At 43.9% G+C, this 27,459-nt stretch overlaps 2 protein-coding genes across 2 annotated transcripts in view; one reads left to right on the forward strand and one right to left on the reverse strand.

The window, feature by feature from the left end:
• RORA (RAR related orphan receptor A) overlaps positions 1-27,459 on the reverse strand; it is a 711,502-nt gene that overhangs the window by 229,238 nt on the left and 454,805 nt on the right. The gene's annotated exons all lie outside the window — the stretch shown is intronic.
• Positions 17,428-26,617, forward strand: LOC144303321 (uncharacterized). Its single transcript, XM_077881326.1, has 6 exons — positions 17,428-17,601; positions 18,458-18,612; positions 20,990-21,013; positions 23,299-23,376; positions 25,947-25,999; positions 26,300-26,617. Exons 1-6 carry the CDS (start codon positions 17,579-17,581, stop codon positions 26,393-26,395), a joined length of 429 nt encoding a protein of 142 aa, XP_077737452.1. The 5' UTR covers positions 17,428-17,578; the 3' UTR covers positions 26,396-26,617.

Genomic DNA, 27,459 nt, shown 5'->3' on the forward strand with positions numbered 1-27,459 from the left:
ACACCACCTCATATCTTCTTGGGAAATAAAGAGGTCTAAATCCTCTTCCCCAAATAAATAAATACAATTACCCTACTACATCCCATAACAATAACAAAGATAATCATTTTCATTATTACACGTGACTTTCACTGAGAACTCCTATGTGGTGTCAGGAACCGTACTAAGCACTTTACAATCATTTTCTTAGGTCTGCACAATAACTTTTTGTGACTATTTGGATTATTAACCCGATTTCATAGAAGAGGGAAACAAAGCTCAGAGAGTAATGTAACTGCTAGTAAGCAGTACAGCCAGAACTTGAACCCACACAGTCTGCTTGTAGAAGAATTCCTTGTGGTTTATCCACATACTTGAGCTCTCTAGGCCTCTTGATGGGATAGAAGCCGTTTGCTTACTGGTCTGACTCACCAGGTTTCCTCTGCTGTTTGACTTCAGGACCTTATATTGTATCTCACCTAGTCTTGGGGGTCTTTCTGAATTTTGGCCCTGTCTTCTCTGTGTTGCCTGACCCCATGGATGGGTTAGTAGAAGCTCCCTCATCTGAGCCCCTGTATCTCTGGAGGGTGAGCTTCTTCAGAACAGTGGCTATGTCTTCCTCAATTTCAAGCTGTCAGCGCTGGTAGCATACATGAGCCACAGTAGATATCTACTAAAAGTTGGTGTGGCTTGACTGAACAAATGAGGGCTCCCCCTTTTTCATGACCATGAACGCTCTTCCAGAGATGCATGTCCAGATCCTGGTCCCTTCATGATGGTCCTGCAGCTTCACCCACTTGTATTTGGAGAATTCTACATGGCTGGGTGATGCTTCTAAAATTAAATAACTATCGATCTGTGAGTTGTAAAGCACAGGCATCAGGTTTTATCAAACAGAGAGAATATACTTTGCAAGAAAAAAGGTCTTCTGGATTAGTGATTTATAAAATGGACTCGGTTTCAATTTAAGTATATTCAAAAGTGCCACACTTGAAATTGGAATGGACACTTTTAATTATCTTATGAATTCAAGCATTTCAATGCTATCTTTTCCCCCCAATTTGCCTTCGAGTGATGCCACCAGCACCAGAGCCTTCTCTCTCTTTTCTACTTTGACATGGTCTTTTCTCTCTTCCTCTATGCTTTTATTACCTGGGCTACTTATTTGACAATTCATTATGTTTAGCTTAGAGATATATATTATTATATCCAATTATTATTTGGCTCTTGCATTTTTAAAAAAGATTTATTTATTTATTTGAGAGAGAGAGAGGGAGACAGTGTGTGAACTGGGGGAGGAGGAGAAGGACAAGCAGACTCTGTGCTGAGTGTGGAGCCCAATGTGGGGCTCAATTCCATGACCCTGAGGAGACCATGACCTGAGCCAAAACCAAGAGCTGGTCATGGAACTGACTGAACCACTCAGGTGCCCCTAGGTCTTGCATTGTTCATTCAAGGTCCCCATGTTCTTTTTTTTTTTTAATTTTAATTTATTTATTCATGAGAGACATAGAGAGAGAGAGAGAGATAGAGAGGCAGAGACACAGGCAGAGGGAGAAGCAGGCTCCATGCAGGGAGCCCAACGTGGGACTCGATCCCGGGACTCCAGGATCACACCCTGGGCCAAAGACAGGCACCAAACCACTGAGCCACCCAGGGATCCCCAAGGTCCCTATGTTCAAGAGGCCATTGTGACTTGTGCCTCTTGGAATCCTTCCTAGAATCTAGACACTAAAGTTATTGGTTCCATGTACTTCAGGAAAGGACATGAATACCATAAAAGGTTATATCCCTCAAATAAAGTGAATATAAATGTCCTCCACTACTGGGCCATTCAGATGTGAAGTGAGACAGGTTCTACAGAGCAGTCTTCAGGCAGAAGTTCTGGTCAAATGTGAATAACAAGGAATGTGGGGAGGATGGTGGTAGTGGGTCAGGTAAATGGTGGAAGGGATTGGGGGGTGAATTCACTTCTTAAATAGACTCACAGGCCAGGTAGTGGGCTAAATTTTTCACACACTTGAATCCATCTAATTATCACAACAAATCTTAGATGTTAATAGAATGTCCCCACCTCTTCTGCCCATGATTAAAATGAAGCTCAGAGAATTTAAGTGACTAAGCCAAGGTCACACAGCTACTTAGGTGGTAAAGCTGGAGTGGAACTGGTTTATCTAACTTCAAAATTACACTCTTTTCTTTATACTATTTCCCAGCATCACTTTCATGCATGCATTGGCTAGAACCTACTTTTAGGCTCAGAATGAAGGAAATAAAGGTTAATAGGATGCCTAGCTGGCAAGTGTAATAAATGAATGGGTACAGAACGGACAGGGAAGGGAGGCTGAAATGTCCAGTTCCTGATTATAGTCCAAATGGAAAAACCAAGATGGCAAATGATTCTAAGCAGGTCATTAACAGACCATTTTGAGCACCTACTGTGTGAAGGACAATCTACCAGGGTGCAAAGACAGTAAAGTGGGGAGGAAAAGAGTTGGGACAAAATCTTAGCATCCAGCCAGTGACTTACACCAAAGCCAGCTGAGCCAGGAGGGTTCCTCTGGCCTTGCATTCCTGCTTGAACGCCAGCAGCCTATGGATCGGGTCTTCAGCAACCCAGCAATGGCACAACCCAGCAATGGCAGTCTCCAGCCCCGTGGGGCCTGCGGTATAGAGGCTACTCCGCCCTCACCCCCTGTGCAGAGGGGGCTGCAGATGCTCCCCGTTGTCTTGCGGGGGGGTGGCTGTGCGGGGAGATGGAACCAGACTGCAGGCAAGCAGGGGGTTAATAGCTCATAAAATAAAACCCTCTAACACAAAAATGTTATTTTAATTGTATTACATTGAGGAGCCCTGAGGGTCGTGGGGTAGATAATCAAAAAAGGACAAGGAGGAAATTAAAAAAGGGAAGAAGGCAATCAAAAAGGCCATTTAGGAGAGCCCCTTAATCCTCCATAGAAAGAACACTAATTATACTCCAGAATCTCCTTATAATTAACCCTGATATAAAGTGTTTTTTTTTTGAGCGGTAATAACTTTCACATTCACAATCGTTTTGATCGCAAACTCCTGTGAACGGCTCACAAACAGGAGCCCGCCCCGGTTGGCCAGTTCTCCTCCCCAGCGAGCCACCAGGGATGACACCGGCCGGTCACAGCCAGAAGAAGACAAATATTCCTGCCCCCAGCTCACTCCACGGCTCCGCTCAACTCAGCCCATTGCCTTTTTATTTTTTATTAGTTTTTATTTTTATTTTTTTAGATTTTATTTATTTATTCATGAGACCCAGAGAGAGAGGCAGAGACATAGGCAGAGGGAGAAGCAGACTCCCAACTGGGAGCAAGAAGCAGGACTGGATCCCAGGATCCAGTCCTTTGGGATCACCACCTGACTCAAAGGCAGACACTCACTCACTGAGCCACCCAGACGCCCCTCCTTTTTTTTTATTTTTTAAAAATTTTGTTGGCAGGAATAGCCTGGAATCTAACCATCCTTGTGCCTCCTTTCACTTCTCTGTAATTGCTTCCCTATGCTGGTTTTTAGTTTTTACTGCGCCTCGGACTCTCCATTGGTTGCAAAGCCACTAGATTCCCAGCATACCTTCCTTCCCTCACAGGCCCCTGCTTAGATTTACCTGTGCTCCTTGACCACTGGGCACACATTGCTCTAATCGTTCTCAACGTTTCCAGACAAAAGCCAGGATTCAGACAGACTGCCCAATCTCGTCCAAAACAAGAGCCTCACATTCCTCACCCTGACAGCTGATCCCTTACGAACCAAAGCTTCTAATTGTCCACTGGAGAAGTTCAGGAGCAAAACAGAGCAGGAAAAGAATGCAGACAGTTGTATGCTTCAGGTGTCTGGGCATCGCTGGGAAGAGAGATGCAAAGGAAAGGCACCTGGGACCAGCCCTATGAAGGGAGAAGCGCCTAGAATATAGGCTGTTTGGAACTTTTTTTAATGGCATTAAATGAAAAGAATCTGTCCCTGTCCTCACATGAACTGGCCATTGCTCTCATCCCACCCAGTAAGAGAAGGAGCAGGATCTCAGATCCCATGAGATCCCCGGGGAGATAGTTTCAATGGAGCACCTGCCTGCCAAGTGAAACCTTAGGAGAGGTTCACAGGGCTTCTGACATTCACAGGCCTCAGGAAGATATTCGTCCCTCTTTGAATGTACTCCTGGGCCTGGCTTCATCTCCTTTCTACAAAGACACAGCAAATGCATTTGAAAGGTTTGCTGGTTCACAATGGGCTGCATCCCCACTTTAACTGGAGATGGGAGATGGGGAAACCAAGGTCTGTGAGACACGGAGCCCAGTGTTTTTCCTCTGCCTCAAGAGAAGGCCACGCCAAAGGAATTTTTCCTTTTTTTTTTTTTTTTTTGCCTTGCAGGCTACTGGAACTCAGACCTTACTTCTACTTCCCATCTGGATGATTATTCTTTATGTAGAATTTACCAAGATAAGAAAATGCTTCCTCTTTTGTTTTTTTTTTTTTTTTTAAATCAGAACCCAACACTGTGTGTTAACTATACTGGAATCAAAATTAAAAACTTAATAACAAAATAAATCAGAAACCATAACCGAGAGAAAAAAACCATGACTGAGAGAAATCATTCAACTCTATTGATTAATGGTCTCCAGTATGCTCACCCCCTTGGTCCTAGGCAAAATGTAATAGATTATATTGTCCCTACTTGTGTAGGGACTAGGCTGTACCTATTCAATGTTATATTTAGTTGAACAGCAAAATGTAGTTCATCAACACAGACAAACCTAGGATGTTGGCACATTTGAACTTTAAAATATCAGTACTATCATTCTTTTCATCTCAAAGCACCTTTAAAGACACACAATTCATTTATAAAATTGAACAAAGAGATTAAAAATGAAGAATAGACTATGAGTCTCCCACTTTTAAACTTTACAGGTACAATGCATTTATAAGTATAATACACTAAAGAGAATTAAAAAGATCCGTGTTAACATCCCCGATCCATGCATTAATGCAAGAACATGTTGAGTGCTATTCATTTCTCCATAGCTAAAGATGAAGCAGACACAGATCCCACCCTCAAAAAGGTTAAAGTATAAAACGTGCCATAAGAGAGGTACAGATTAGAAAAAAAAACTTTATAAAATTATAAAGTTGCTATATGAATGTTAAGTTATTATTCATTTCATCTGGCAGGGGTCTCCCCTTAATTTAACCCATTTGAACACAAAGTGACAATTTAGTATCTCCATAGGTGGGTATTTACAACTCCCTTTGATGGGTCCTTTATTCTAGGTTATATTAATATTAGTAGATAGGAACTGGAAGCCAATGAGAAGAGGTGAGGCTGATGCTAATCCTTATCTTCCATGTTTTGGTGTCTTTCCTTTGGGATGCAGGTCCCTACATTGGGTTCTCATCCAGATCCCTTTACCCCACCCCATATTCTGGATGCCTCCACCTCTATTCTGCTTTATCAAAACTTCATTGCCAAAGAGTCCCAGTGTTGCCATTTAAGAGGGCAACACATTAACTGGAAAGGCTCAGTCTCTTGGCTACTTTCCTAATGCCAAACTCCAATGATATATATTTTAACAAGGTCTTCTGGGGATGAGTCCTGAGCCAAAAGAAATGCCATATTAGCCAGGTTAAAGAGAATAGAGTCAGGATTCTGGAATTCCATTCCCAGATTAGTCACTTGCTCTTGTAACCTTGGACAAACCCATTTACTTATCTGAGATTTCCATTTTCATTATTGTTAAAATTCGACGACAGACATTCTTAAGGTTGTATAGAATATGTAATACAAAACTCTCATGAATTATATATGTTTTAATCCAGTGGTGGATGGAAATTTTAGCCAGGTACAGGGAATCTTTTTGACAAGAACCTTGTCTATAGCACCTTGGTTTGGCCTACTGTCCCAACAAATGGCATAGAATTCATCCCAACTGGATCGTAACAGTTTAATGCACTCCCTTGTTCACTTGTTCTCTGACTGCTTTAAATCTAAAATGTAAAATCTAATCCAACTTGCACTTTATACAGTCAAGGGGTAGGGCCAATAATGCAGTATTTTCTAACATCTGACCTCTGCTTTAAGGCTAGTTGCTGACAGTAGACTTGGCTTCAACATTAAAAAAAATTGCTAGATACCTTCTTGTCCAGTTCCATCTCTGGAAGTGGCAACACTAATAAGCATTGAATTGAAGTGGCCCTTGTGATCTGTCACTCTTTACATTTTTCTCTTGTCATACTAACATCAACAAAGCCTTAAACAAGAATAAACAGCTAACGTCTGGGAAGCAATTTTTAAAAAGTAGACCTTGGGATCATATTTAAATAGTTAGCAGTTGCGCCTGAGGCTCCTAGCAGCTTATCTTCCTTTACGTGACCACAAGGGAGGGCCTAAAGTGAAGGTGCTGGAAGGTCTTCCTCACTATAGGGGAAGGTCTTCCTCACTTCATGTGTGCATGGGACCCTTGGAGATGATTGTTAGCAGCTGGAAACTCTGAGGTTATCAAGGACAGTAGGAAATGCCATTCTTCTCACTCTGAATAATTGTATGTGGTTAAGTGGCCTTAAACTTTTATGGCCTGATGGCTTTTGCTGTTGTCTCCAAATAATTTAAACCTTTCCTTCTTTAAATGATAGAAGTAATATACGCTGGCTATAAAAAGCTAAAAAATGCATTTGAATGTGGAATAAAAATCAAAAGATCCCATTCACTCCCCATCCCCAGCCCCCACATTCCTTAATCCCTCTCCTTTCTTCTGAGGTACAACTTTTTAATATAGCTTCTTCTAGGCTACTTTATATGCCTTAAATATAGGCTTAAAATATGTGTGTTTGTGTGTGTGTGTGTGTTGACTTACATTTTTCTTTGTACATTATTCTATGATTATTTTACTTTACTTAATACACCATGAATTGGTTTCCAAGTCACTGTATCTATGTTTGCATCTTTCTTTCTAACTGTTGAGTAGTATTATATGGAATAAATAAAAAGGTATATTACAGTCTGAATTTTTATGTCTCAACAGTTAGCTACTTTTATGTGGAAAACGGATGCTTCTTTTGATAGATAAAGCAGAGGAAGAAGAGTATTTACATTGTCTGTCGGACACTCAACCCACTGAACCACCCAGGTACCCCTTTATTGCTTTTTGGTAATAGTCTGGCATAGACTGAGGCTAACCCAGTAAGCAGTGAAAAAGCCCATCATTTTACCTCAAGAAATTTGAGATCTCTGATGGGTCATTTGGGGTGAACAACACGCAGCAGTGGTGAATATGGTAATTTGAGTGATGTCAAGAAAAGGGCCATGTCTCAAACCTCCAGACAGTATACCTGAGTTTCACCATTAGAAATTCATTCCTTTGGTCTAAGTATGGCCAGCTCTGATCATTCCCTATATATATTTTATTCCCTATAAACATATATAAGGAATGATCCTAAAACATATATATGTTTTAGGAATAAACAACCACTGAGTTTGCTGGGTACTTTCCTTCCCAGAAAGCACAATTCAATCAGAAAATGTTCAGTGTTCCTGGTGGCAAATGATTCTAACACTGAGGAGGGGCAGGCATAAGACAAGAGAGATATGCTAGGAGAAGAAAACAGTAGAAAAAAAAATTAAGAGTTCCAAATTTGCTGAAATGTCATTCACCTGTCTAGAGGTGGCTCTAACTTTTAAGAGAAAAGTTAACTATCAAGCAAATAAAAATAGGATTTTATAAAGGTGGTGTCTTTATTTTGTTAAGCAGAAGAGAGGGGGCAAGTACAGCAGGCACGCTAACACCCCCACTCCTGCTTCTGGCAGACATCACTTATCTATTGTGGTCTTCTTTCCTGCTGAACCAGGACTGGGCCTCAGATTTCTTCGGTACTCAGCACTCCAGGCAGCCACTACCAATTGACTGTGGTTGGCACCCAAAATGAAACCAGTTTGGCAAACCAGTCTGTTGAGGGAAGCATCATCTCCATTGTGACCAACCACAATGTTTGAATTTCACAGGCAGACATGAATTGTATAAGCTTAAATTTGCTGGTGGGATTCTTCTTCAGCCAACTGTCTGTGGAAGATATGTCATAGAGAAAACAGGAGGTCTCTCTTAGCTAAGAAATTAGGATCCTTCCATACCAGACTGTAGGTTCCATGTGGGTTAGGGCTTTTTTTCCCCATAAAAAGCCCAAGAGAACTTGCAACTTAGAGCATGTGCCAAGTTGAACGACTGTCTAAACTGTACAACGGAATGGGATGCATCTCTAGCAGACATTCAGTATATAGAGATCTTGAGAATTAAAAAAAGGCAAAGTTTGCCTTAAAGCATCTTGTTTGGATAGTGTAGTCTCTGCATATGTACCCATATTAGATATCTTTAAAAGAACTTTTTACATAAAAATATGAAATATAGTCACCATCAAGGAAAACAGGAATGAATCTAATAGGAAGAGGATGTGATTGTCAAATTGGTGGGTTATATAAAATGGAAAGTTAAGTAAGGGCAAGCCAGCACCGTCCAGATTCCTGCAAGGTGGCAAAGTCAGGCTGTTTGCATAGAAGTAAGGCCAAAGATTTTTCTCCCTGCGGTGAACCTTCAGGAAGCAACTGGCTTCCTGCGCCCGGGGCACACTGAAGATTCTACTACCACATTTCAGGAAGCTTTCCTGAAGAAGCTGTCCCAATCAAAAAAAGTAAGCAAATAAAATAAGCCTTTACTTCATTTAGCCAGCTTTGTTCCACTGCATCAGGAAGAGATCAAGCAAGCCCATCCAGCTTATCTGAGATGCAATAATCATCTACCTTCTCTCTCACTCACTTACACACCAACCCACCCACCCATTTCACACACATGAAAATGTACACACACTTATTCACTCACATATGCTCACACACACACATACACACCTACCCTCACATCAGACGCACATATTAACGTACACATACACTCAACGCACCTACTCACGCTGTCCTGTTATCAACCCCCTGTGAAGCAGACTCAGTATTTCCCCCTCCCCATCAGACCATTTCCTTCTAGACAAAAACAACTCCCTCTGGATAGAAATCGTCTTGTCAAGGGACACTCTCATAAACACCAAGCCCCGGGGACTGTGTGGAATATAAACGCACACCTGCTCTGCTGCTGGCCCCTTTATCACCGAGATGGTATTAGCTTGTTCCTCTGGAGGAATTCTGGCTCAGAACTTTTATAAGTAGGAGACTCAATTATGCTTCTTATGAGTTCCCTAAATTTGGAAATGGAGCTAAATAAGGAAATACATTAGTCAATGTCCTTCTCAACCTCCTCCCCTCTTCATTTCTCAATCTTTTTTTTTTTTTTTCCCTTTCTGCTGCTTTCTTGGGGTGATTTCTTTGAATTAGTAACACAACCAACTGTAGCAACCACAATGTGCCATACTGGGATGAAAAGGAGGACAAGGGAAAAACAAATGTCACACTTAGATAATCTGAGTGTGACCAGTACATGGCTGAGGCCCTGTGAGCCAGTAAGTCCTTGTATGGGCCACACAGAGTCACTTCAGTGCTGAATTCTACTGAAGAGTAAACCGTGTTACTATGAGAAAAGAATACATTTCACATAGGGGATCTTTATACTTCAACTGAAAGTATTAATGGTGTCAGTATTCGGGGATCACAGAGTTCTGGGGAAGGAAAAGACCATGGCTGGAAAGTTAAATCACATTATCTTGCATAAAAAGTCATGGCAGAGATACATAGTTCCCTTACGGAGCTTTCTGGAAGACAAATTTTGGAGTCTGCTTGAACTTCTAAATACATGAAAAGAATGTATGGCAATCAAGTCTGGCCAAGGAAGCAGAAAGAAAGGAAGGTCACTGGGGCAAACAGGGCAATGCCCTTCTAGGGGTTTTTCAGGCCAAAGGATCCAATCAGTTGTTCTCAGTGGCAGGAAAGTTGAGTTGCAGAATTTATGTGTATCTGACTATCTACACACAGGTGAGGTGTTGGAATAGGGAGCAGGAAAGGGAGAAGGGGAAAGAAGATGGGAGGGAGTAGGAGGGAGAGAGAATTAAGAGGAGAGAAAAGCAGAGGGGATGAGAGGGGCAAGAGGAGTGAGATGAATACAGGAAACGTGACTCTGCACATCCTCCAATCAGCCCCAGTTCTTGAGCCTGTGAACATCTTTTTGTGCTGGAGATGATTTTTAGGATTTAATTATAGTATTCATTCCCCATGGCCAGTGTTCTCCAAGTGTGGTCCTTGTGCCAGCAGCATCAGCATCACCTAGAAATCCTTTAGAAATGCAAACTTGGGACCACTCCAGTCCGAGGAAATAAGAAATTCTGGGGGTGGGCCCAGCAATTTGTATTTTTAAAGTTCTTTTAGGGATTCTGATGCCTGCTAAAGTTTGAGAACCACTGCCCCAAACATGGGGCAACCACTGTTTCTAGAACTCCACTAAAGAAACAGCTGAAGAAACCTCACATTTAAATAAACAAAGGAACATTCTGGTTTTACACATCAGTTATGGGAGCTTGTGGTATTTGAATCCGTCCTCATCTTTCTGAACATTGCAGAGACAAGTCTTTGAGTCTGTGCGATTGAAAGCTGGTTTCTACAAACAGGAGAGAGTCAGAGGTAATGGCCCCCTATTAGGCTTCTTGGGACACCTGACTTCTCCATGTTCTGGGTGGGTCCTTCTCGATTTTTAAACACTGACAGAAAAGTAGGTTTCCAGGTTTGGAAAGAGACCCACACCTTGGTACCATGCTTCAGAAAGGTCCAGTGCACTCTTCTAAAAGGCCATCCAGTTCTGTATATAATGTCATGGTAATCATGTAGCCACTTGGCGATGAGAGATGGGGCTAGAAATTTCTGTAATACTTTTGGCAATGGCTAACAAAATCATTTTCCTGCAATCCAAAACATCAATCTGGTGTTTGTTTCTATACTGTTTTTATTGTTTCATTTTCTCTGTTGTGTGCACTCAGACTTGACTTGTAGACAACTGTGGGCAGCACAGTTGGGTATAAAAGAGAGTTATTTAATGGTGTTATTTAAGGTGTGCACCTTAACCATGCAGTTTACAAAAGCAAATCCCTGTGAGGTATAAAGCATCAGAGAGCAAAACAACAGTCGCTGACATCTCTTTGGAGGAGAGAAAGAAGCTGAGTCACTGAGCCTGCAATTCAAGAGAAGGCAAATATATCACAGAACAAAGGATAAACCTCCACCCTGGGTCACAGGACATCTGCTTCAGAGATGTTCACCAACACAGAAAGATTTGTTGCTTATGATAAAAGACATCTGTGACAAGACATACTGAACAAAGCATCATCTGACCCCTAACTAAACATAGCTTGCTTTATAAAAGGTTGTTTTTTATATAATATTGCCAAACACTATTTCTGTAGCTCTTTTAAGAAGAGAGAGACCAGTTAGTGATATTGAATCTGTGGCAGACATCATTCTAATCTGTGTCTGGGAAAGCATATCACACCTATACCCTACCTGCCTAATTTGCTATTTAGGGATAGAAATGAACGCTACTTAATTAAACAAAACAAAACAGTTATACTAATGAGGGCCTACCATCTTCAGAACTATGCTAAGCATCCTAAGGAAAAAGAGAAAAAGAAAAAGACAGGTACCACTTTGGCCTCCAGAAGAGACAGGTAAACAGAAGTTCAGCATCGAAATATTTGTGTTTAGAGAAGTCCATGTGAATGGGAACGTGGCAGGAAAAACCTCTGTGGAAAAGATGAGCTTTGCTTAGTGGCTAAAATTTCACAAGGATGTTTGGCAGGAAATATAAGCAAAGCAGAACAACAAAGTCAAGGCTCAGTGCTTTTAAGATAAAATGCAATTCCTCACTTCTGTTTGGGATGAAATACTGGGAAGCAGCAAAGTCACCAGTGGGAAGGGTGATTCACCATCAGAGAAAGATGTATTGACTGGACAGGCCAAGCCCGATTTAATCCCCCATTCCCAATTCTAAACACATAGTAGATTAGGTGTATCCATGCCCTTCACAACAGGGTATTATCTATTGCATTTCAGCTGTCACCTCTCCTAATTATCTTCTTTGCATGTCACCTCTAAGAAGTCATTGAGGGCACAAGCAGATGCTTTCAGAAGCAGGGGCTGAGTCTGGAGCAGGCCTTGAGCAGGCTGTGGCGAGGGCAGGCGAGCATGAATAGGGACGTTGGCAGGCTGCCGGCTAAATGTAGCCACGTTCAATCTTCTGCTTTTCCCTGGTCCCAAAGTATGCTGGAACGGTACTTTCTGGTTGGTAGCAATCTCAGCTGGTACAGGTTCTTTGGGCAGATGACAGGTAGCAACATGGCAGGAGGTGAGAGTCATTATGGACGTCTCAAAAACCATACCTTTTTGTCTCTCTCTTCCAACAGCACCGATAGCCTGGGACCTTTGGCATGTAGGAATATTAGGAAAAGGACTCCTGCACCCAGAGGAGGACCTTTGCATATGCCAGTTTAATAGTTTTGGCTTCAGTGTCTCAGTTCATGAACTCTGATATGGTATCATCTGATTTGAACAAACTCTTTTTTTCCCTCCTGGAAGATAACTATATTGGAGGTACAATGATTTCTGGAGCATTTCTGACACTTATAAGTTTGCTTTTGTGGCATTGTCTTACCATATAGAATGATCTGTGTGCCTGCCTCGCTGTCTCCACTAGAACATTCACTCCCATGGATGAATCCCCTTGGCACTCTTTCCTCTTGCCCAGCTCAGATATTTGCACAAAGACAGCATTCAATAAATATACCTTGGCTAAAGGAACAAAGCAGAGAGAAGCCAGGTTGTTCCCATACTTCTACTTCTCAGAAGACTAAGGTCTTGCTAAGCCTTTCCTAACTATTCCTTCCCCACCCTCTGCACCTTTTCTTGGACTCCCCCCCAACCTTGTGCAGCTTTTCCTAAGTGCCCCAGCACCCAAGTATGCTTTCATGGCTCTAGCCCTGCAGTTCCTTTTCCCTGGGCCATCCTGCTACCACCAGTGAGTATCTATCTACACATCACTGGAGGTAGCTAGAGAGGGTAGCGGGATCAACCGTATGTTGATCATGTTATTCCTGTTGCACAGGTTTGTAGCCAAACTGCATAAACCCTTCTGGAAAATCGATAGTGTCTACTTCTACCTATTTCCAGAGAAGAAGAATCTATAACTTTGGGCTGCCCTTTCCTATGTTAAAAATTCATTAGGTCCCCTGGTAACTGTAGGATGGTGTCCTTTTCCACCTATTAGTGATAAAGACCAATTGAAGGCTAGTGCCCAGACCAGTGGTTCTCAAAGTGTGGCCCCTGTACCATCAGCATCAGTATCACCTGGGAACTAGGTAGAAATGCAAATTCGTGGGCTCCATACCAGACGTACTGAATCAGAAATTGTGGGAGTGGGAGCCCAGCAATCTGCCCTCAGGTGACTATGATGCTTACTGCAATTTGAGAACCACTGGGCTATAGATGGAGGGATGTGAGGGTCATGGGTACACATCACTTGTCAATGTAGAAATCACCTATTTGTTTGACATAAGTTTCCTCTGTTTATTGCTGCTTGTCAGGAAAAGGGACTTGCTTTCATTCCATAGTCTCTGTGAACTGTCAACCAGAGAGGACAAGAAACAATCTTCACAGGCCATTGGGCTCCTGGAAACTCAGACTATTTGACTTCGAAGAACTACATACCAGATCCTAATTAATGAATGTGTCAAGAGCTGCTCCCCTTTATGAGGATTTTAGCAGAGACATCGGTGACAGCCGTCCACTCTCATGGATTTTAACTGAGTAATTAATAGGATAACAGTTACAAGTGCAAGTTAAGTGCATATTATTTCTACTGGATTGGGTCATAAATAAGTAATAGAGCTTTTGAAAGTGAATGGGAAGAGACGGTGGAAAAGAAAGACCTATTGGGAGCTGGATGAGGGAGGCCAGACTTAATTTGAAGCTCTACCTTCTCATTTTAGTGAAGCGAGCGGTTCCACAGGGGACGCGCAGAGACGGTGGTGGATTCTGTTCCACTTTGTGCTTCAGCTACATCAGCAGGCAGATCACCTACCAAATGGAGACATTCGTGAGCCTCTCCTCCCACAGAAATCAGATGTGAAAACAACTCAATCTGGTGGAGGTAAAGAGGCAGGTTGAGGAGCAAAGCTTGAGGAATATTTTGTATCATAGTTACACAAGGTATTGAGTGGTTTATCTTTTGGTGGGAGGTGGGGGGTGGTATCTGGGATTCTCTAGCAATGGAGAGGCCTGTTACAGGTCCTGAATCAACTTCAGGCCTCAGGGCTGGAGCTTTACCTTTGTGGGTCCTGAGCACTTTTGCCTTCACAGACCCCCTTCCTTCATTAAAAAAAAAAAAAAATGAAAACTTTTATTTTATGGCTGCATTGGTATAAAGACAAATATAATGTAGGCTGGATTTTATTTTTAAAGATTTTATTTATTTATTCTTGAGAGACAGAGAGAGAGAGAGAGAGAGAGAGAGGCAGAGACACAGGCAGAGAGAGAAGCAGGCTCCATGCAGGGAGCCCGACGTGGGACTCGATCCTGGGACTCCAGGATCATGCCCTGGACCGAAGGCAGGTGCTAAACCGCTGAGCCACCCGGGCTTTCCCAGGCTGGATTTTTAATTATATATTCACTATTCTTATCATCATGTCTCCTTCGGATTTTAAAAGGAATTAAAATGGAAACATTTTGGTGGGTCCCTAAAAGTACCGCGAGCCTGTAGCAGCTTCCTAGGGCTGCTGTAACAGAGTACCATACACTGAGTGGCTTAAAAAACAGAAATGTACTGTCTCAGATCTGGAGGCCAGAAGTCTGAGATCAAGGTGTTGGCAGGGCCTGCCCTTGATTTCTCCCCCAGCTTTTGCTAGTTCTTTGGCTTGTGGGGGCAGAACTCCAGCCTTCACTTGGAGTTCTCCTCGTGTGCATGTCTGTCTCCAGATTCCCCCCACCCCCTTTTTTTTAAAAGGACACCAGTCCTGTTGCATTAGGGGCCCACCCACACCAGAATGACCTCATCTTAACTAATTAACCCGGGATGACCCTATTTCCAAATAAAGTCACAGCCGAGGTACTGGGGATTTAGGATTTCAGCATATGAATTTTGAGGGGACACAAAGCAACCCATAAGAGGAGCCTAGGCCCTGTGTCTAATGGAGAGATCATCCCTGCAAAGCCTTCTCTGGGATTCTTAAAGTGAGCTGCAAGATTACAGTCTCCAAAGTATCAGGAAGGAGAGAAGCACCAACGGTGGGGGGAGAAGGACGTGTTTTCTGTTTTACCGTGTTTTGAAAGGAAATACTTCAAGATTCAAAAACTCGTCAAGGAAAAGTTTCTATGGATCGACTCAACCTGGACAAAAGTGAACTTTTTTAATGCCCCACTTCCAAGCGCAGGGTGAACCTTCACCCTGTGTCAGCTCCAGGAGTAAGCAGCCGGCCTCCATAACAGGAGCAAAGCTTCCTCCACTGGGAGGTTGCCATCCTGTACGTTTGCTGCTCCTTTCTTGGAGCTGAGCCCTCTTAGGAATTGAGGAAGGATATAATTTCGTTTTTCTTTTAAATCTGATTTTCACTGAGGCAATATACTTCTCATGATCTTTCCCTCCATTATTAGTCTTATCGCTTCCCCTGCAAGAAACATTCAACTTGCTCCTAAGTCTTTTCTTTAAAAAATGTTTTCTAATTAAAAAAAAAAGATTGTATTTATTTATTTGAGAGAGAGAGAGAGTGAGCGAGAGAGCACAGGCAGGGGAGAGGGGCTGAGGGGGAGAGAGAGAGAGAGAGAAGCGGGCTCCCCACTGAGCAAGGAGCCCTATGTGATGTGGGGCTCAGGGCTCAATCCCAGGGCCCTGGGATCATGACCTGAGTCGAAGGCAGATGCTTAACCGACTGAGCCACCCAGGCGCCCCTAATTTGCCCCTAGGTCTTGGTTGATGACCCAGAACAGAGGGGGACAAGAGGTTTGCACTGAGGAGAGGCTTGCTCTGAAGAGACAGATTTGCCCACTGCTCCCAGACACCAATGTTTTCCCCTCTTCTTTATTGGAAAAGAGAGATAAAGAGTGAGGGAGACTGGAAAGGATACCTGAGATTATCACTCCTTTGTTTTGCTTCAATTTTTATTGCTCATTGCAACAAAGGATCCCAAATTCTTTACCAATGGTTCAATGGTTTGATTCCCATAGGAATTCTATAAACCCAGACAAAGTGTGGCTATCCTCCTCGAACCTTCTGCCCTGGCCCCCGACAGACATTCAGAAGAAAAATCACCTCCCACAAAAACAGCCAAATAAAGCAGCACAGCCCAAGGGGGCCCATAAAGTAAGAACTGAAACAGTACATGAACTTTGCCTGTCCATTTAAATTGCAAAAGCTCCAGCTCATTCCCAGACACACAATTGGGTCTGGCAATACCATTCACAGCCCTGGATGTGAACAGGAGCCTAAGACATCGTTAAAGGCACCAATGACAATGCCAGTTAGGCTGTGTTGAAAGCTGAACTGTCCCGGTGAAATAGTTCTCTTCCAGAGGTCCGGGATAAATAACAGTAATGGCTTTCAGGGTGTGTGTGCCAAAAACGAAACACTTGATGTTTGCGTGGACGAGCAGCTGAAACCACCCCAAGAAGGCTTTTTTTTTTCTGCACACGTTATAATAAAAATAATAATAGTGGTTATTCTGAACTGTAAGTCTCTTAGATCCTAGTGAAAGAAAGAAAGAAAGAAAGAAGAAAGAAAGAAAGAAAGAAGAAAGAAAGAAAGAAAGAAAGAAAGAAAGAAAGAAAGAAAGGAAAGAAAGAAAGAAAGAAAGAAAGAAAGAAATGATTTTGCTACATACATACCCAACATTTGAGCAAACCCTGGGTGAAAAAGAAAGTGTGGTACTCTTTGAGGCTAGACACTCAGATCATCTATATTTCCTGCCTGGTGTTCAGCAACTGCAACTGTAGCAGAAATGGTGTGGTTGAGAATGAATGGACATTCTAGGCTCTGGGTCAGTGTACGATAAGTGGCTAGAGGTATCCCAAAGTCCTCTCCAAATACCTCGGCTGACTAACCATATATAACACCAACCATCAGCAAATCACGTGGGACAGGAAGAGAAGGGTCAGGGAGCGAATTCAATTCCCAGCCAGTACCTTCATGCAACACTGTACAGATCTTGGAGGACAGTGTCCTGACGAACAGTGGTTTCGGCCTAATATGACCTTGAGCTTTTCTTTACCTTGGAGGAACTGCATCCACTCCCACGCTTCACATCTCCCTCCCCCAAAGGAGTCAAGACTGTTTACTCTCTGTCCACATGACCTCTGATAAGATGGCTTCTAGCAGGCCACAGACTTCAGGCTTGCTTTCCGGAGGCTACAATAACCAGGATCAGAGCACAGTAAGATGGGAAAATGCCTCCTTGGGGTGAGAGCTCCCAGAGAAATGGAACAGGGCAGAGGGTAGAGTCGGAGCAGCTATAAAAATGCTCATCGACACTACTCAGAGGGCAGCGTTCCAGGGCCGAGACTGCTGCTGCTTCTTCCCTGTCTGGGCCTGGAAATATGGAAGCTTACACCTAGGGCATTGAGCAAATGCCCATAATTCCCTACAGCAGGTGCGGGCACCTCTACTCAGTGCAGATACTGGGGTGGGGGAGAGGCACAGCCACTATGATCTAAGGGACTCCAGGCACCTGGCTATGAGGACCTAGCCCTCTCCCTTGAATCTCATCGTTAGAGCCTCGGGGCCCTTCTCACTCTCTTCACCTCTTCCTTATTCACGTGGGAGGCCTCGGCAATCTCACTTTCCTTGTTTTTTTTCTCCACTTCCTCCATGGCCACAGCTGACCCCCATCCCCCACATGCCTCAGACCAACCACACAAATCTCCTTGGGAACCAATAAGCCATCCCTTGCCAAGCTTCCTCAGAATGCTGCCTTCCAGCTCCTTCCTTCCCAGCTGAACAAAAGTTTCTCTCACAGCATTTATGTAACTTCTGAAATCTGACCTCCTCCAGGAAGCCATTCTAGATTGATTAGAGAGAAATGCAAACGATTCTCATGGCCCCAGCTGAATCTCTCTGTAGATACAGATAGCTATCCATGTAGATGTGTCTACTGTGAAGCAGAAGATGAGGATGATGAAGTTCAATCCCATTGTCATTTTGCCACAGACAATGGGGAGTCTAACAAAGGAGGGAAGCATTAGTTTGGGGAGAAGAATCATCGAGGTTGACAAAAGTGTAAACAAGGCATGATGAGTGAGCCTGCCAATCTTTCTGCCCACCATAAGAAAGCATGAATCTGATTCTAAGCCCAAATTCAGTGTGAGGCTCTGCTAGTCACATCTGACGCACTGCTTGCCTTGGTTTCAAGGTTGGAGGCCACGCTTGCTAGGTCACATACACGTCACATGCATTTGTAACCGGAAAGATGAAAGACTCCCAGCTTCCCCCTCTCTCCCACCCTCCAGAGAGAAGAGAGCTTCAGTCCAGTTTGATCATGGGTCTTGTCGTTCCGATCAGAGTAATGGATTCAGGCTGAAGGAGAAGAATAAAAAGAACCAAGACCGACTGGTTTACACTGGAGAAACCAGACTCAAAGAAGAGGAAAGAACAGATTTGGAAGGTAAGGGGTAGGTGTGAAAAAGTTAAGAATCAGAAGGCACTAGGTTTGAGGAAAAGGGTGAGGGAGTGAGGGAACTTTTGTACATGTGCAGAGCGGGGAGTGATAAAGCAGCTGTCATATTGTGATGAGTGGGGTTTTGGGGAGATACATGGATAAAGAGATATGTCAGAAAATCTGCTGTAAGTTGTATCTGGAACCCTTCCTTTAGCATTTTCTGAGAAACTATAATGAAGATACAAATTGCTTTTAAATTTTTTTTGGAAGTCACCGTGTGCTTCTCTGGAAGTGACACTGGGCCGACACTGGGAACACAAGGCAGCTCCATTTAATGGGGGAGATATACACATATATATATCCCCCTCTGCTGTTTGCTTTGCATCTGCAGTGTCTGGAGGGCAGGGTCCCATTGCCATGTAGCTGAACGGAGCATATCCCAGGTGGCATCTTGTCGTAGTTGTAAAAGCTCTGAGTCTGAGTTCCGGTTCACCCTCTTACTAGCTGTGTGGCCCGGGACACATCACTCAACCTCCCTGAGCTCAGTGTCCTCACAAGTACACGGGGAGCAATGATGGTGGCATCTGTGTGCACCTTGGGCTCCCATGAGGGTCAACTGAGTCCAGTGTATACGAGCTTGCTCCGTGAACCACGAAGACCTACTCAGATCGTCACTCGGTATGGTCTCTTGGACAGCAAGACATTCAGGAAGTTTACCGTAACTGATGATAACCACGGGGCTGCGAGGCCCCAGAACTGCTTCTGCCCAGGGCTATCGGCGAGTCCTCTCTGCCCCTTCCTGGTATCTCCTCCGTGTGGGGAGCCAGGAAGGAATAAGTGGAGTCCTAGGAAACCTACTGGGAACTACACAACTTCCCTACCTCATTTCACCCAGGGCCTCTGCCACTGATTAAATGGAAATGCTGGAGGGTGTGATGGGCCCGGGCCAGGGTTCTGTTGAATCCAGCCGATGCCTGGCCACCGCACCCTGTACCGAGGGTGACTTCACCGGCTGGCTCCCCTCTCAATGGATGGCTCTCTCTGAAAGGCCATTTTGTGACTCGTCCTGGGAGCACTTCATTCATGCTGGCTGAAGTTCTTTCCCTGTTCGCTGCAAGTTAACCCTGCCCGGCCCAAGGCATCCCACAAGAATCCCAGTGAACCGGTGGCAAGCGGAGGCCTCGCGCGTTCCCAGTCTGTCTCCTGGGGAGTTGTTGCCGCTTTCCAGGATTCCAGGATTCGCACAGAAGCCCATCTGACCGCGGCGGCCGTGGCCCGGCTGCAGCGCCCGCTCGCCCTCCGTGGAGGCCTCTCCCCGCGTGGGCCCCGCGCCTGCACCAGGTGCACCAGGTGCACCAGGAGCTGCACCTCCCCACGGAAGGGAAGCCGGGCACGCGGCGACCTGCTGCCTCACAAGCGGATCCTGCCTCTCCGTTTCCAGGAGCCGAGACCAGAAGGCCGGCCCGTTCTCCCCCTGGTTTGAGGGGAGAACCCTCGCACCCGGTTTTCCTGCGTGGCCGCCCACGGGCGAGAGCAACAGGGAGCTGGCCTGCCTTCCCTGGCCTCGCCCCGAGCCCCGCCGGCACAAATCAAGGCCCACGGTGGCGCGAAGGCCTTGAATGAAGACACAGGCAGCTCATTCCACCCTCCTGGCCGCCTCGACGCATCTGTCTTGTCGGCCCATGTCTAAACCTCTTGAGCGATTCCAGCTGCCGCGCCGGGGCCTGCGGACACGGCGACATTTGGTTCCTGTTAGAACACAACAGATCAGTGTGTTCACCTGCTTCATTTTTTCCCTCCTGCACAAGGAGGGGGACAAAGGCAGCCAAAACCTGATGCTGCTGATTTGGAGATTTCCCATTTTGTCTCAGTGACTTCATGCCTTGGCCTGGCCTCTGCTGGATCTTCCAAAACCACTTTATTTCCTGTGTATTTCCAGCGCTTGGCCAAAAAGAATGTACAGTATGAAAAAAATGTCTGCTACCCTCAATTGCAGAGACCCTCTGGAAAAAAATATCTGGAGGGCTTTTAAATAAAAGAAATAATTACAACCTGCTGAGTGCCTTACAGAATCTATGAAACTCGACCTTTTCCAAAATATCATAGTATTTCCTGTGGCTTCTGTAGGCTAAGCCTTCATGGATTTATAAATATGTGTCCAACACAGTCTCTGGGCTCCATTTTTTAATCCAAATGTCAGATTTGAAAAGCACAAATACATCCTCTTGGAAGACAACATCCCAAAAGGTGTTAAGCTAAAACCCAGCTGGAAAAATGTAGGCTGCCAGCTGTCAGGGGTGGTGGGCCATGTGCATTTATTTTATTTTATTTTATTTTTAATGAATGGAGGTTTGATTTTTTCCAGCTTGCTGCCCGGTTGTAGCTTTTCGGATGCCGAACATGCCAGGTATGCCTTGCAGATGTGTGCAGCCAAAGCTTATGACTATATGGTGGGTGGAGAGTGGTTTATGAGCCTTGAGATTCATAAATTCTAGTCTTTAGAACTCTCTGGATAAACATGGTTAAAGCTTGGAAAGGGAGAGAGCGAAAACATTCTGACCTTAAACTACCTGTGATCAATGATCCAGACTCCCGCTAGCCTTTCCCAAGAGAAAACTGAAACCTTTTGAAAAAGAAACTCAAGGAGACAGAAGCCTCTACTGACTTTCCAGAAGAGGTAAAGATTCCAGGCCTGGGCTCAATGTGCGGGATTATTTCTTGCTAAGTCTATGTGTGGACAGACGAGATGAAGTGGAGGGCAGTACAATTAACTGGACGCTTAAACCTGCACTGACCATCTCAGATGTGTGATCTTTAAAAATATTTTTCCCTTGGTGGCTTTGAAAAAAATACTCAGCATTCTTATTTTAACTTTACGTGGCAGGTTGCCCACTTTAGTCAAACCTGTGGAATTAGGGACTTCCTTCCCAGTAAGGAAGAGATGAATTCCATATCAAATGATGCTGAATAAAATAGTGAACACACCCTCGCCAATCGACTCTGGTTAGTGTCAGCCTCAGGCTGAACTGTGAACTGGTGACCATTTATTTTCGCAGCCCGTGGCCTCCCTGCTTGCACTCCTTGTACCCTAACGGTAAGGACCCTTCAGTAAAACTTGGCAGCATCCCAGGCTGGGACTAGCCCCTTGCTCAAATTAAAACCTATCCAGGAGTTCTCTTCTTCTCTAAGATACCAACAAAGAAATTTCTGTTGAGGTGAGAACAGCTAGGTATGGCCCCTAAGGGAGATTCCAAAGAAAGTCAGAATCCTTGGAACCAAAGCAAGCTGGTGAGAGATATTTTTAATTGAGAGATGGTCATGTTCAACCCTTCTCATCCATCAGTTTCAGGGAGGAGTAGAACATTCCCTGAGAGACAGAGAAGCATAAGGTTGAACTGGCTTTTACTCTGTGGTGTAGAGTTCTGGTACCTGGAAGTAGAGCAAACATAAAGGCACAGGCTTAAAATAATTGACATTTCTTTATTTAATCTTGGCCTGTTAGAGAAATACAGGAGCATTTTACACGGAGAGAAAAAAATGCGGACATGCCCCCAGTCACCTTCCAGAGACACTTATAAAACATCCTATAGCTCAGGTTTGCCTCCACCCTCTCAGGACCTTAGAACAGGTGAGGCTTTTCCAAATGGACCATGAGAAGGAGCGCTGTGCATGAGCAGAGGCATTCTTCAGACACACAGTGTGTGATGGCTGCAGGACACAAGCAAGGCACAGGGTAGAAAGTAAACAGACCACGGGAAGTTCCTGGATGAGTTGTCTCAGGCTCCCAGGTAAGCCACAAATCAAGTGTTGGTAAGTATGTAGAACCTTTCTTGTTTCCTTGCCTTTACTTTAGAGATCTAATTCTTAGTAAAGCCACTCAGGAAGAAAAAAAGAATACTTCTTTGTTTCTAGGACTTGGCTCTTTGTTTTATAATTAATATGGATTCCCACCCAATGCATAAATGTTTAAAGCATCATTTATATTGCATCACCCACTTGTTAAAGTTTAAAATGCCGCAAATAGCCAAGAGTCTGTGCTTTAGTTACAAGCAAACTTGCTCACCCCGTGGTTTTAATCTCTGGCAAACAGTGGCATAAACTGACCTCTAGGTCAATTTTGTATTTGCTGCACATTCTTTGCCATTATAAAATAAGATACAAAGATCCGGTTTTGAATCAAAGCCCAGCTTAAAATATTTTAAGTATATACATACACATGCTGGTCTGAAATGTGTGTGGGTGTGTGCATGTGCACATGTGCACATCTATATGATATCCTGTATACAGAAATGGGTGGAAAACGTGGTCCTAACCCCAGATTGGCAGAGTTAGGGAAACAAACATCTAAGGAAATATAAACCAGCAACTTCAGACATAGGGATTATTTTATTAACAAGGGAATGGGTACAAATACTGAACAAGCCATCCACTTGTGAAAAGTCAAAATCAAACAGAGTAAGAGATTCTTTCTCATATTCTCAGAGGTGTTAAGGGTTCATGTCACCTTTGCTTATGCGTCAACTCAGGGGTGGATTGTACATACAGAGGCTCGAAATCAAGGCAGCCTCACGGCAGCCAACCTGTTCTGAGCTTTGTTCCTATACCTGGGCTCCTGACCTGTCCCTTTTGACCAAGCCTCTCCTTGTTCGGTAACCGAGTCCCTGTCATGTTCTATCCTGGTTCTCTTTCTAGGCCTCCCAGGATCCCAGCCTGCCCTTTCGTTTCCTCATAATCTTCTTGAATCCGAATCTTACCATCATAATTTTGAAGGTATGAGGTCTTCTGACTGTTAGAGGGTTATAGTGTAGGAAGCTTGCCAGTGATCATGGGAAGCTGGAGTATGTTTCAGTGACAGCTCTCCATTATGGGGTAAGATCAGTCTGCACTAATAGAATAGTGAATTCTGGAATATTTTAAAGAGAAGAGGCCTCAGTGTTTTTTAGTACACAAAGAAAGTTTGGGCAACTGCTAAGGAGACTTTGCTGGGTTACTTCAATTAAGGCATACGTGATTGCAAAAAAAAAATATATATATATATATGTATGTATAAATAAAACAAAATTTAATTTAATTTATATATATTTATATATACATATATATGCCAATATTATGTGCAATAGCTATTCTTAAACTTTAGTAAACTCATGAATCACCCAGAAATCTTGCTAAAATACACATTCCTAGGTTCCATCCCCAGGGATCCTGATTCAGAAGTTTTGGGGTATAGCTCAGGAATCTTGCAATCTCTCTCCCCATAATTCTCTTTGAGGGAATGTTGAAAATGTTGCTATAGGCATTCATTGAACCACACCAATGTATGAATTTTAAGTTTTATTTTCATACGGAGCATCATTGTTAGAAAAATACTTGCTGCCTTAAAAAAGTTTAGTATAACCCCTACCATCTCATTTACGCCATTAATTCTTCTGGTAAATTATTTCTATAAAACATAGATGTAAAAGTTAATGTAGCCTGATCCAGACTGAATTACTGCAAATTGCTCTAAGAATGGATGAAATGCAAATTAATGGGATTTCTGTAAATGCTTGTTTTTTTCCTAATATTCTATGGTAGTCAGTTATGATATATAGTCAAATATTTAACTGTTTTAGTTATTTTAGCATGTTAACTTAAAGGCTATTTTCACAGTAGCTAAGAGAAGGAGAAGAGTTGACAATCACTTTAGTAACCTTTGCCTTAGTGGACCAAGTTCAGCAGAAGAAAGTGGATATGAGCTAGAACTGACCAGATGAGTGCTTCAGGATACCCATGAGCACATTCAGATGGCATCTCTTTTACCAGGGATATGACAACAACAAAATCTGCTTCATGATTTCGGGCATCTAAACATCCAAATCTAAACAACGACAATAATGATAATAGCTAATATCAGTCAAGGCCTTTCTAGGTGCCAAGTACTTTGTGTGCCTTATTTCAGACTGTCTTCACAACATTCCTATAGCTGGATCCTATATCGACCAGTTTACAGATGAAGAAATTCAGATTCAATTGCTCAAAGTCCCACAGCTAGAAAGTGACACAGCTAGAGTCTGACTCTGAAGCCCAAGAGACTGCAGCTGAGTCTGTCTGTACCTGAGAAAGAATCCAGTCTCTTCCTGCTGGTCTCCTCCACCAGTGGTACCTTCACTGGAGGCACAAACCAGCTGGCTAAAGTGTGCAGCTTGAAGAGCTGATGGAGAACGAAGTGGTGCACAGAAAATAACTGTCCAGATCATTTTCTTTAGGAAAAAGGACAAAATCCCTTTAAACTTTTACTTCTGATACAGTTTTGCAAACACAGTTCGGCCCGGTTGCCACAGAGCCCAACTCTGTTAGCATTCCTTCCAGGTACAACAGCTGCTTTGGGCAGCCTGTTCATTAGACTCCCCCACGGAGAAAAACTTTAGCGGAGTGGGGGTGGGAAGAATCAAAATGAGATTAGAGAAAAAATAGTGAAAGGTGACTATGGAGAGCGATCTATTCCTTTCTGTGATCGGTGTGCAGAGAATAGTCTTAGAGGTGAATTTTTATGTTTTGCTTAAAAAATTATTTCCATCCAAGGAAGGCAAGGAAAAGCAGCACTCCATATCCTATAGATGTTTCAGAAACTGGGGATTGGCTGGCACTCCAGGTGACATGAGCCATACCCCTGCCATCCATGTCCACAGACAAAACCAACAAGGCCCATGGACAAAAGTCTCCTAAGAGGTAATGGGCAGGAAAGGATGCAAGCCTCCTAATCCCCAGGCTGGGTGCCTCTTGTTACACCATGAAAAAGGGATTACTTGGTTCTGACGTGGGGACTTGGTTGGCGGAAGGTATTTCAAAGCAGACGGTGATCAGAGCAGAGAAGAAAGGCAGGAGGTGACCAAATACGGAACATGGCAGAGGCTCTTGGAGACCAGGGGAGCCTGAGGAGGCCTCCCACCGAAGCTCCAAGGAGAGAGTCTCCTAAGATCCTTCAGTCGAGTGTCCTCTCTGTCCCCATGGTGGGTGTCCCTCCTTACCACCTGTCCATGTTTTAAATCGTTCTGCCTCCTTCAGCCCTGCGTAATGTCTTGATTACTTATGGCAAATAATACCAGGGGCGATTGGCAGTTGCGCAGAGACGAGTGGTGGGAATAAGAGGTGGAGAGAGTTGGAAATGGATCATCATTATGATTATTATTTTTGTTTAATTAGGTTTTGCTATTATGACAATAAATAACAATAATGAGAATGATAATAATGCTGAGAAGCTAACATTTAGTAAGCCAGGCACTATGCCAAACATTTAAAATATGCAATCTTATTTAACTCTCTGTTCTTCTGATCAGTATGATCATGATCCTACTTCACAGATGAGGACACCAGGTATGAAGATGTCAGCATCATGACCAATGTCACTGGGCGGGTAAGTGGTAGTACAGGCACCCAAACCCTAAAGCCCGGCTACAGATTCTGACCCTAGAGCCCGTATTCTTGACCACCACGTGCTGGGCTTTCATAGGGATTCCCACCTGAATCCTCGTGGCAACAGGCTCAAGTGGGCTCTGCTGTCCCCTCTTACAGATAAGGGAACTGACACGCAGAAAAGATAACCTGCCCGGGATGAAGAGCAGGGTTGGGCTCCAAGCCACTCATCCCCTGCCTCATAGACCACTCTGCGCAACTCATTCTCAGGGAAGGGTGGGATTCTATTTCTCACATCCAGGACTCTCTGACCAGGAAGGAGAGCACAAGAAGTTGGGAGGAAGAAAAGAGAACCAGACAGAATGTGGGAGAAGACAGGGGAGCTGAAACCATCTAGCACATGTCCTGTGATCCCTCAGCTGGGGGAGGAGACCTCAACAAGGATTTGCAGAGAGCCACCCGAGTTAGGCTGAGGTTTCTCTGACTTGCTAGAAAAACATGGGGAGAGAGAAGGCAAAGGGGCAGTTTGGGGGAGAACAGGGAAGAGAGGGAGGCAGACATAAGGAAAGAACATCAGGCCAGGAGAGAAGCCTCTTAGAAGAGCATCACATCTCCAAAATTCCAGGCATCCACCAAAACCTGCTGACGCTCAGACACCTCCGACTCCCTGCCTTCCTTCCCCGATGGCACCACTGGAGGCTCCGAATTCATACCCCCTTTTACTTCTGGATGATGCACACGGACAAATACAGTATGTAAAACGCAGGGACGTGTGAAAGGGGAGTGTGGCGGGGGTTGTTTTCCATATCCCAATAATAGCGTCTCAATTTGGTACCTAAATAAACAATCTATTTTAGTGGCTCCCCTTTGATACCGCGAATGTTCCCTTCTGTTATTTCTGGCAGTTCCCAATCCTGTGATGTGATTAGAGAGGATGATTACACTTACATAACGGCATCAAATTAATTTGCCGCCGAGAACAACAGCGGCAGAAAATCATTGGAGTCCTCAAATCACTCCCCTCCCCCACCCGCCTCGAGTTTATTTAAGTGACATCAAGGGATTAGAGCGAAGTCGGTCAGTGGAGCACTGCTGGAAAACAACCAAAACATCGACTCTGACCTTGTAAACCAAAGAGGGAACAGAGCAAATAATGAAAAGTGCTGGTCCCAGGCCTGGTGCAAGGGCCCTGGGATGAATCAGCCTCCCAAACACCCATTTCCGTCTGCTGGAGAAAGAAACAAACTGTACCTTTCAGTGAAGAGTATTTTCTTGAGCTAGTCCAGCCAACAGAGGACTGTCAAAACCCAAGACATTTGAGATTCTGCTCATGGTTTTTTTTTTTTTTTTTCTCTCTTTTCTTTTCCTTTTGGCCCCTTTTCAAGAAAAACAATTTAGAAGTTGACTTGGATTTTTTACTCTCTGAGCCTTGATTCGGGAAAAAAAAAAAAAAAAAAAAAC

The sequence above is a fragment of the Canis aureus genome, chromosome 32, assembly GCF_053574225.1.
Source record: "Canis aureus isolate CA01 chromosome 32, VMU_Caureus_v.1.0, whole genome shotgun sequence".
Taxonomy (NCBI): domain Eukaryota; kingdom Metazoa; phylum Chordata; class Mammalia; order Carnivora; family Canidae; genus Canis; species Canis aureus.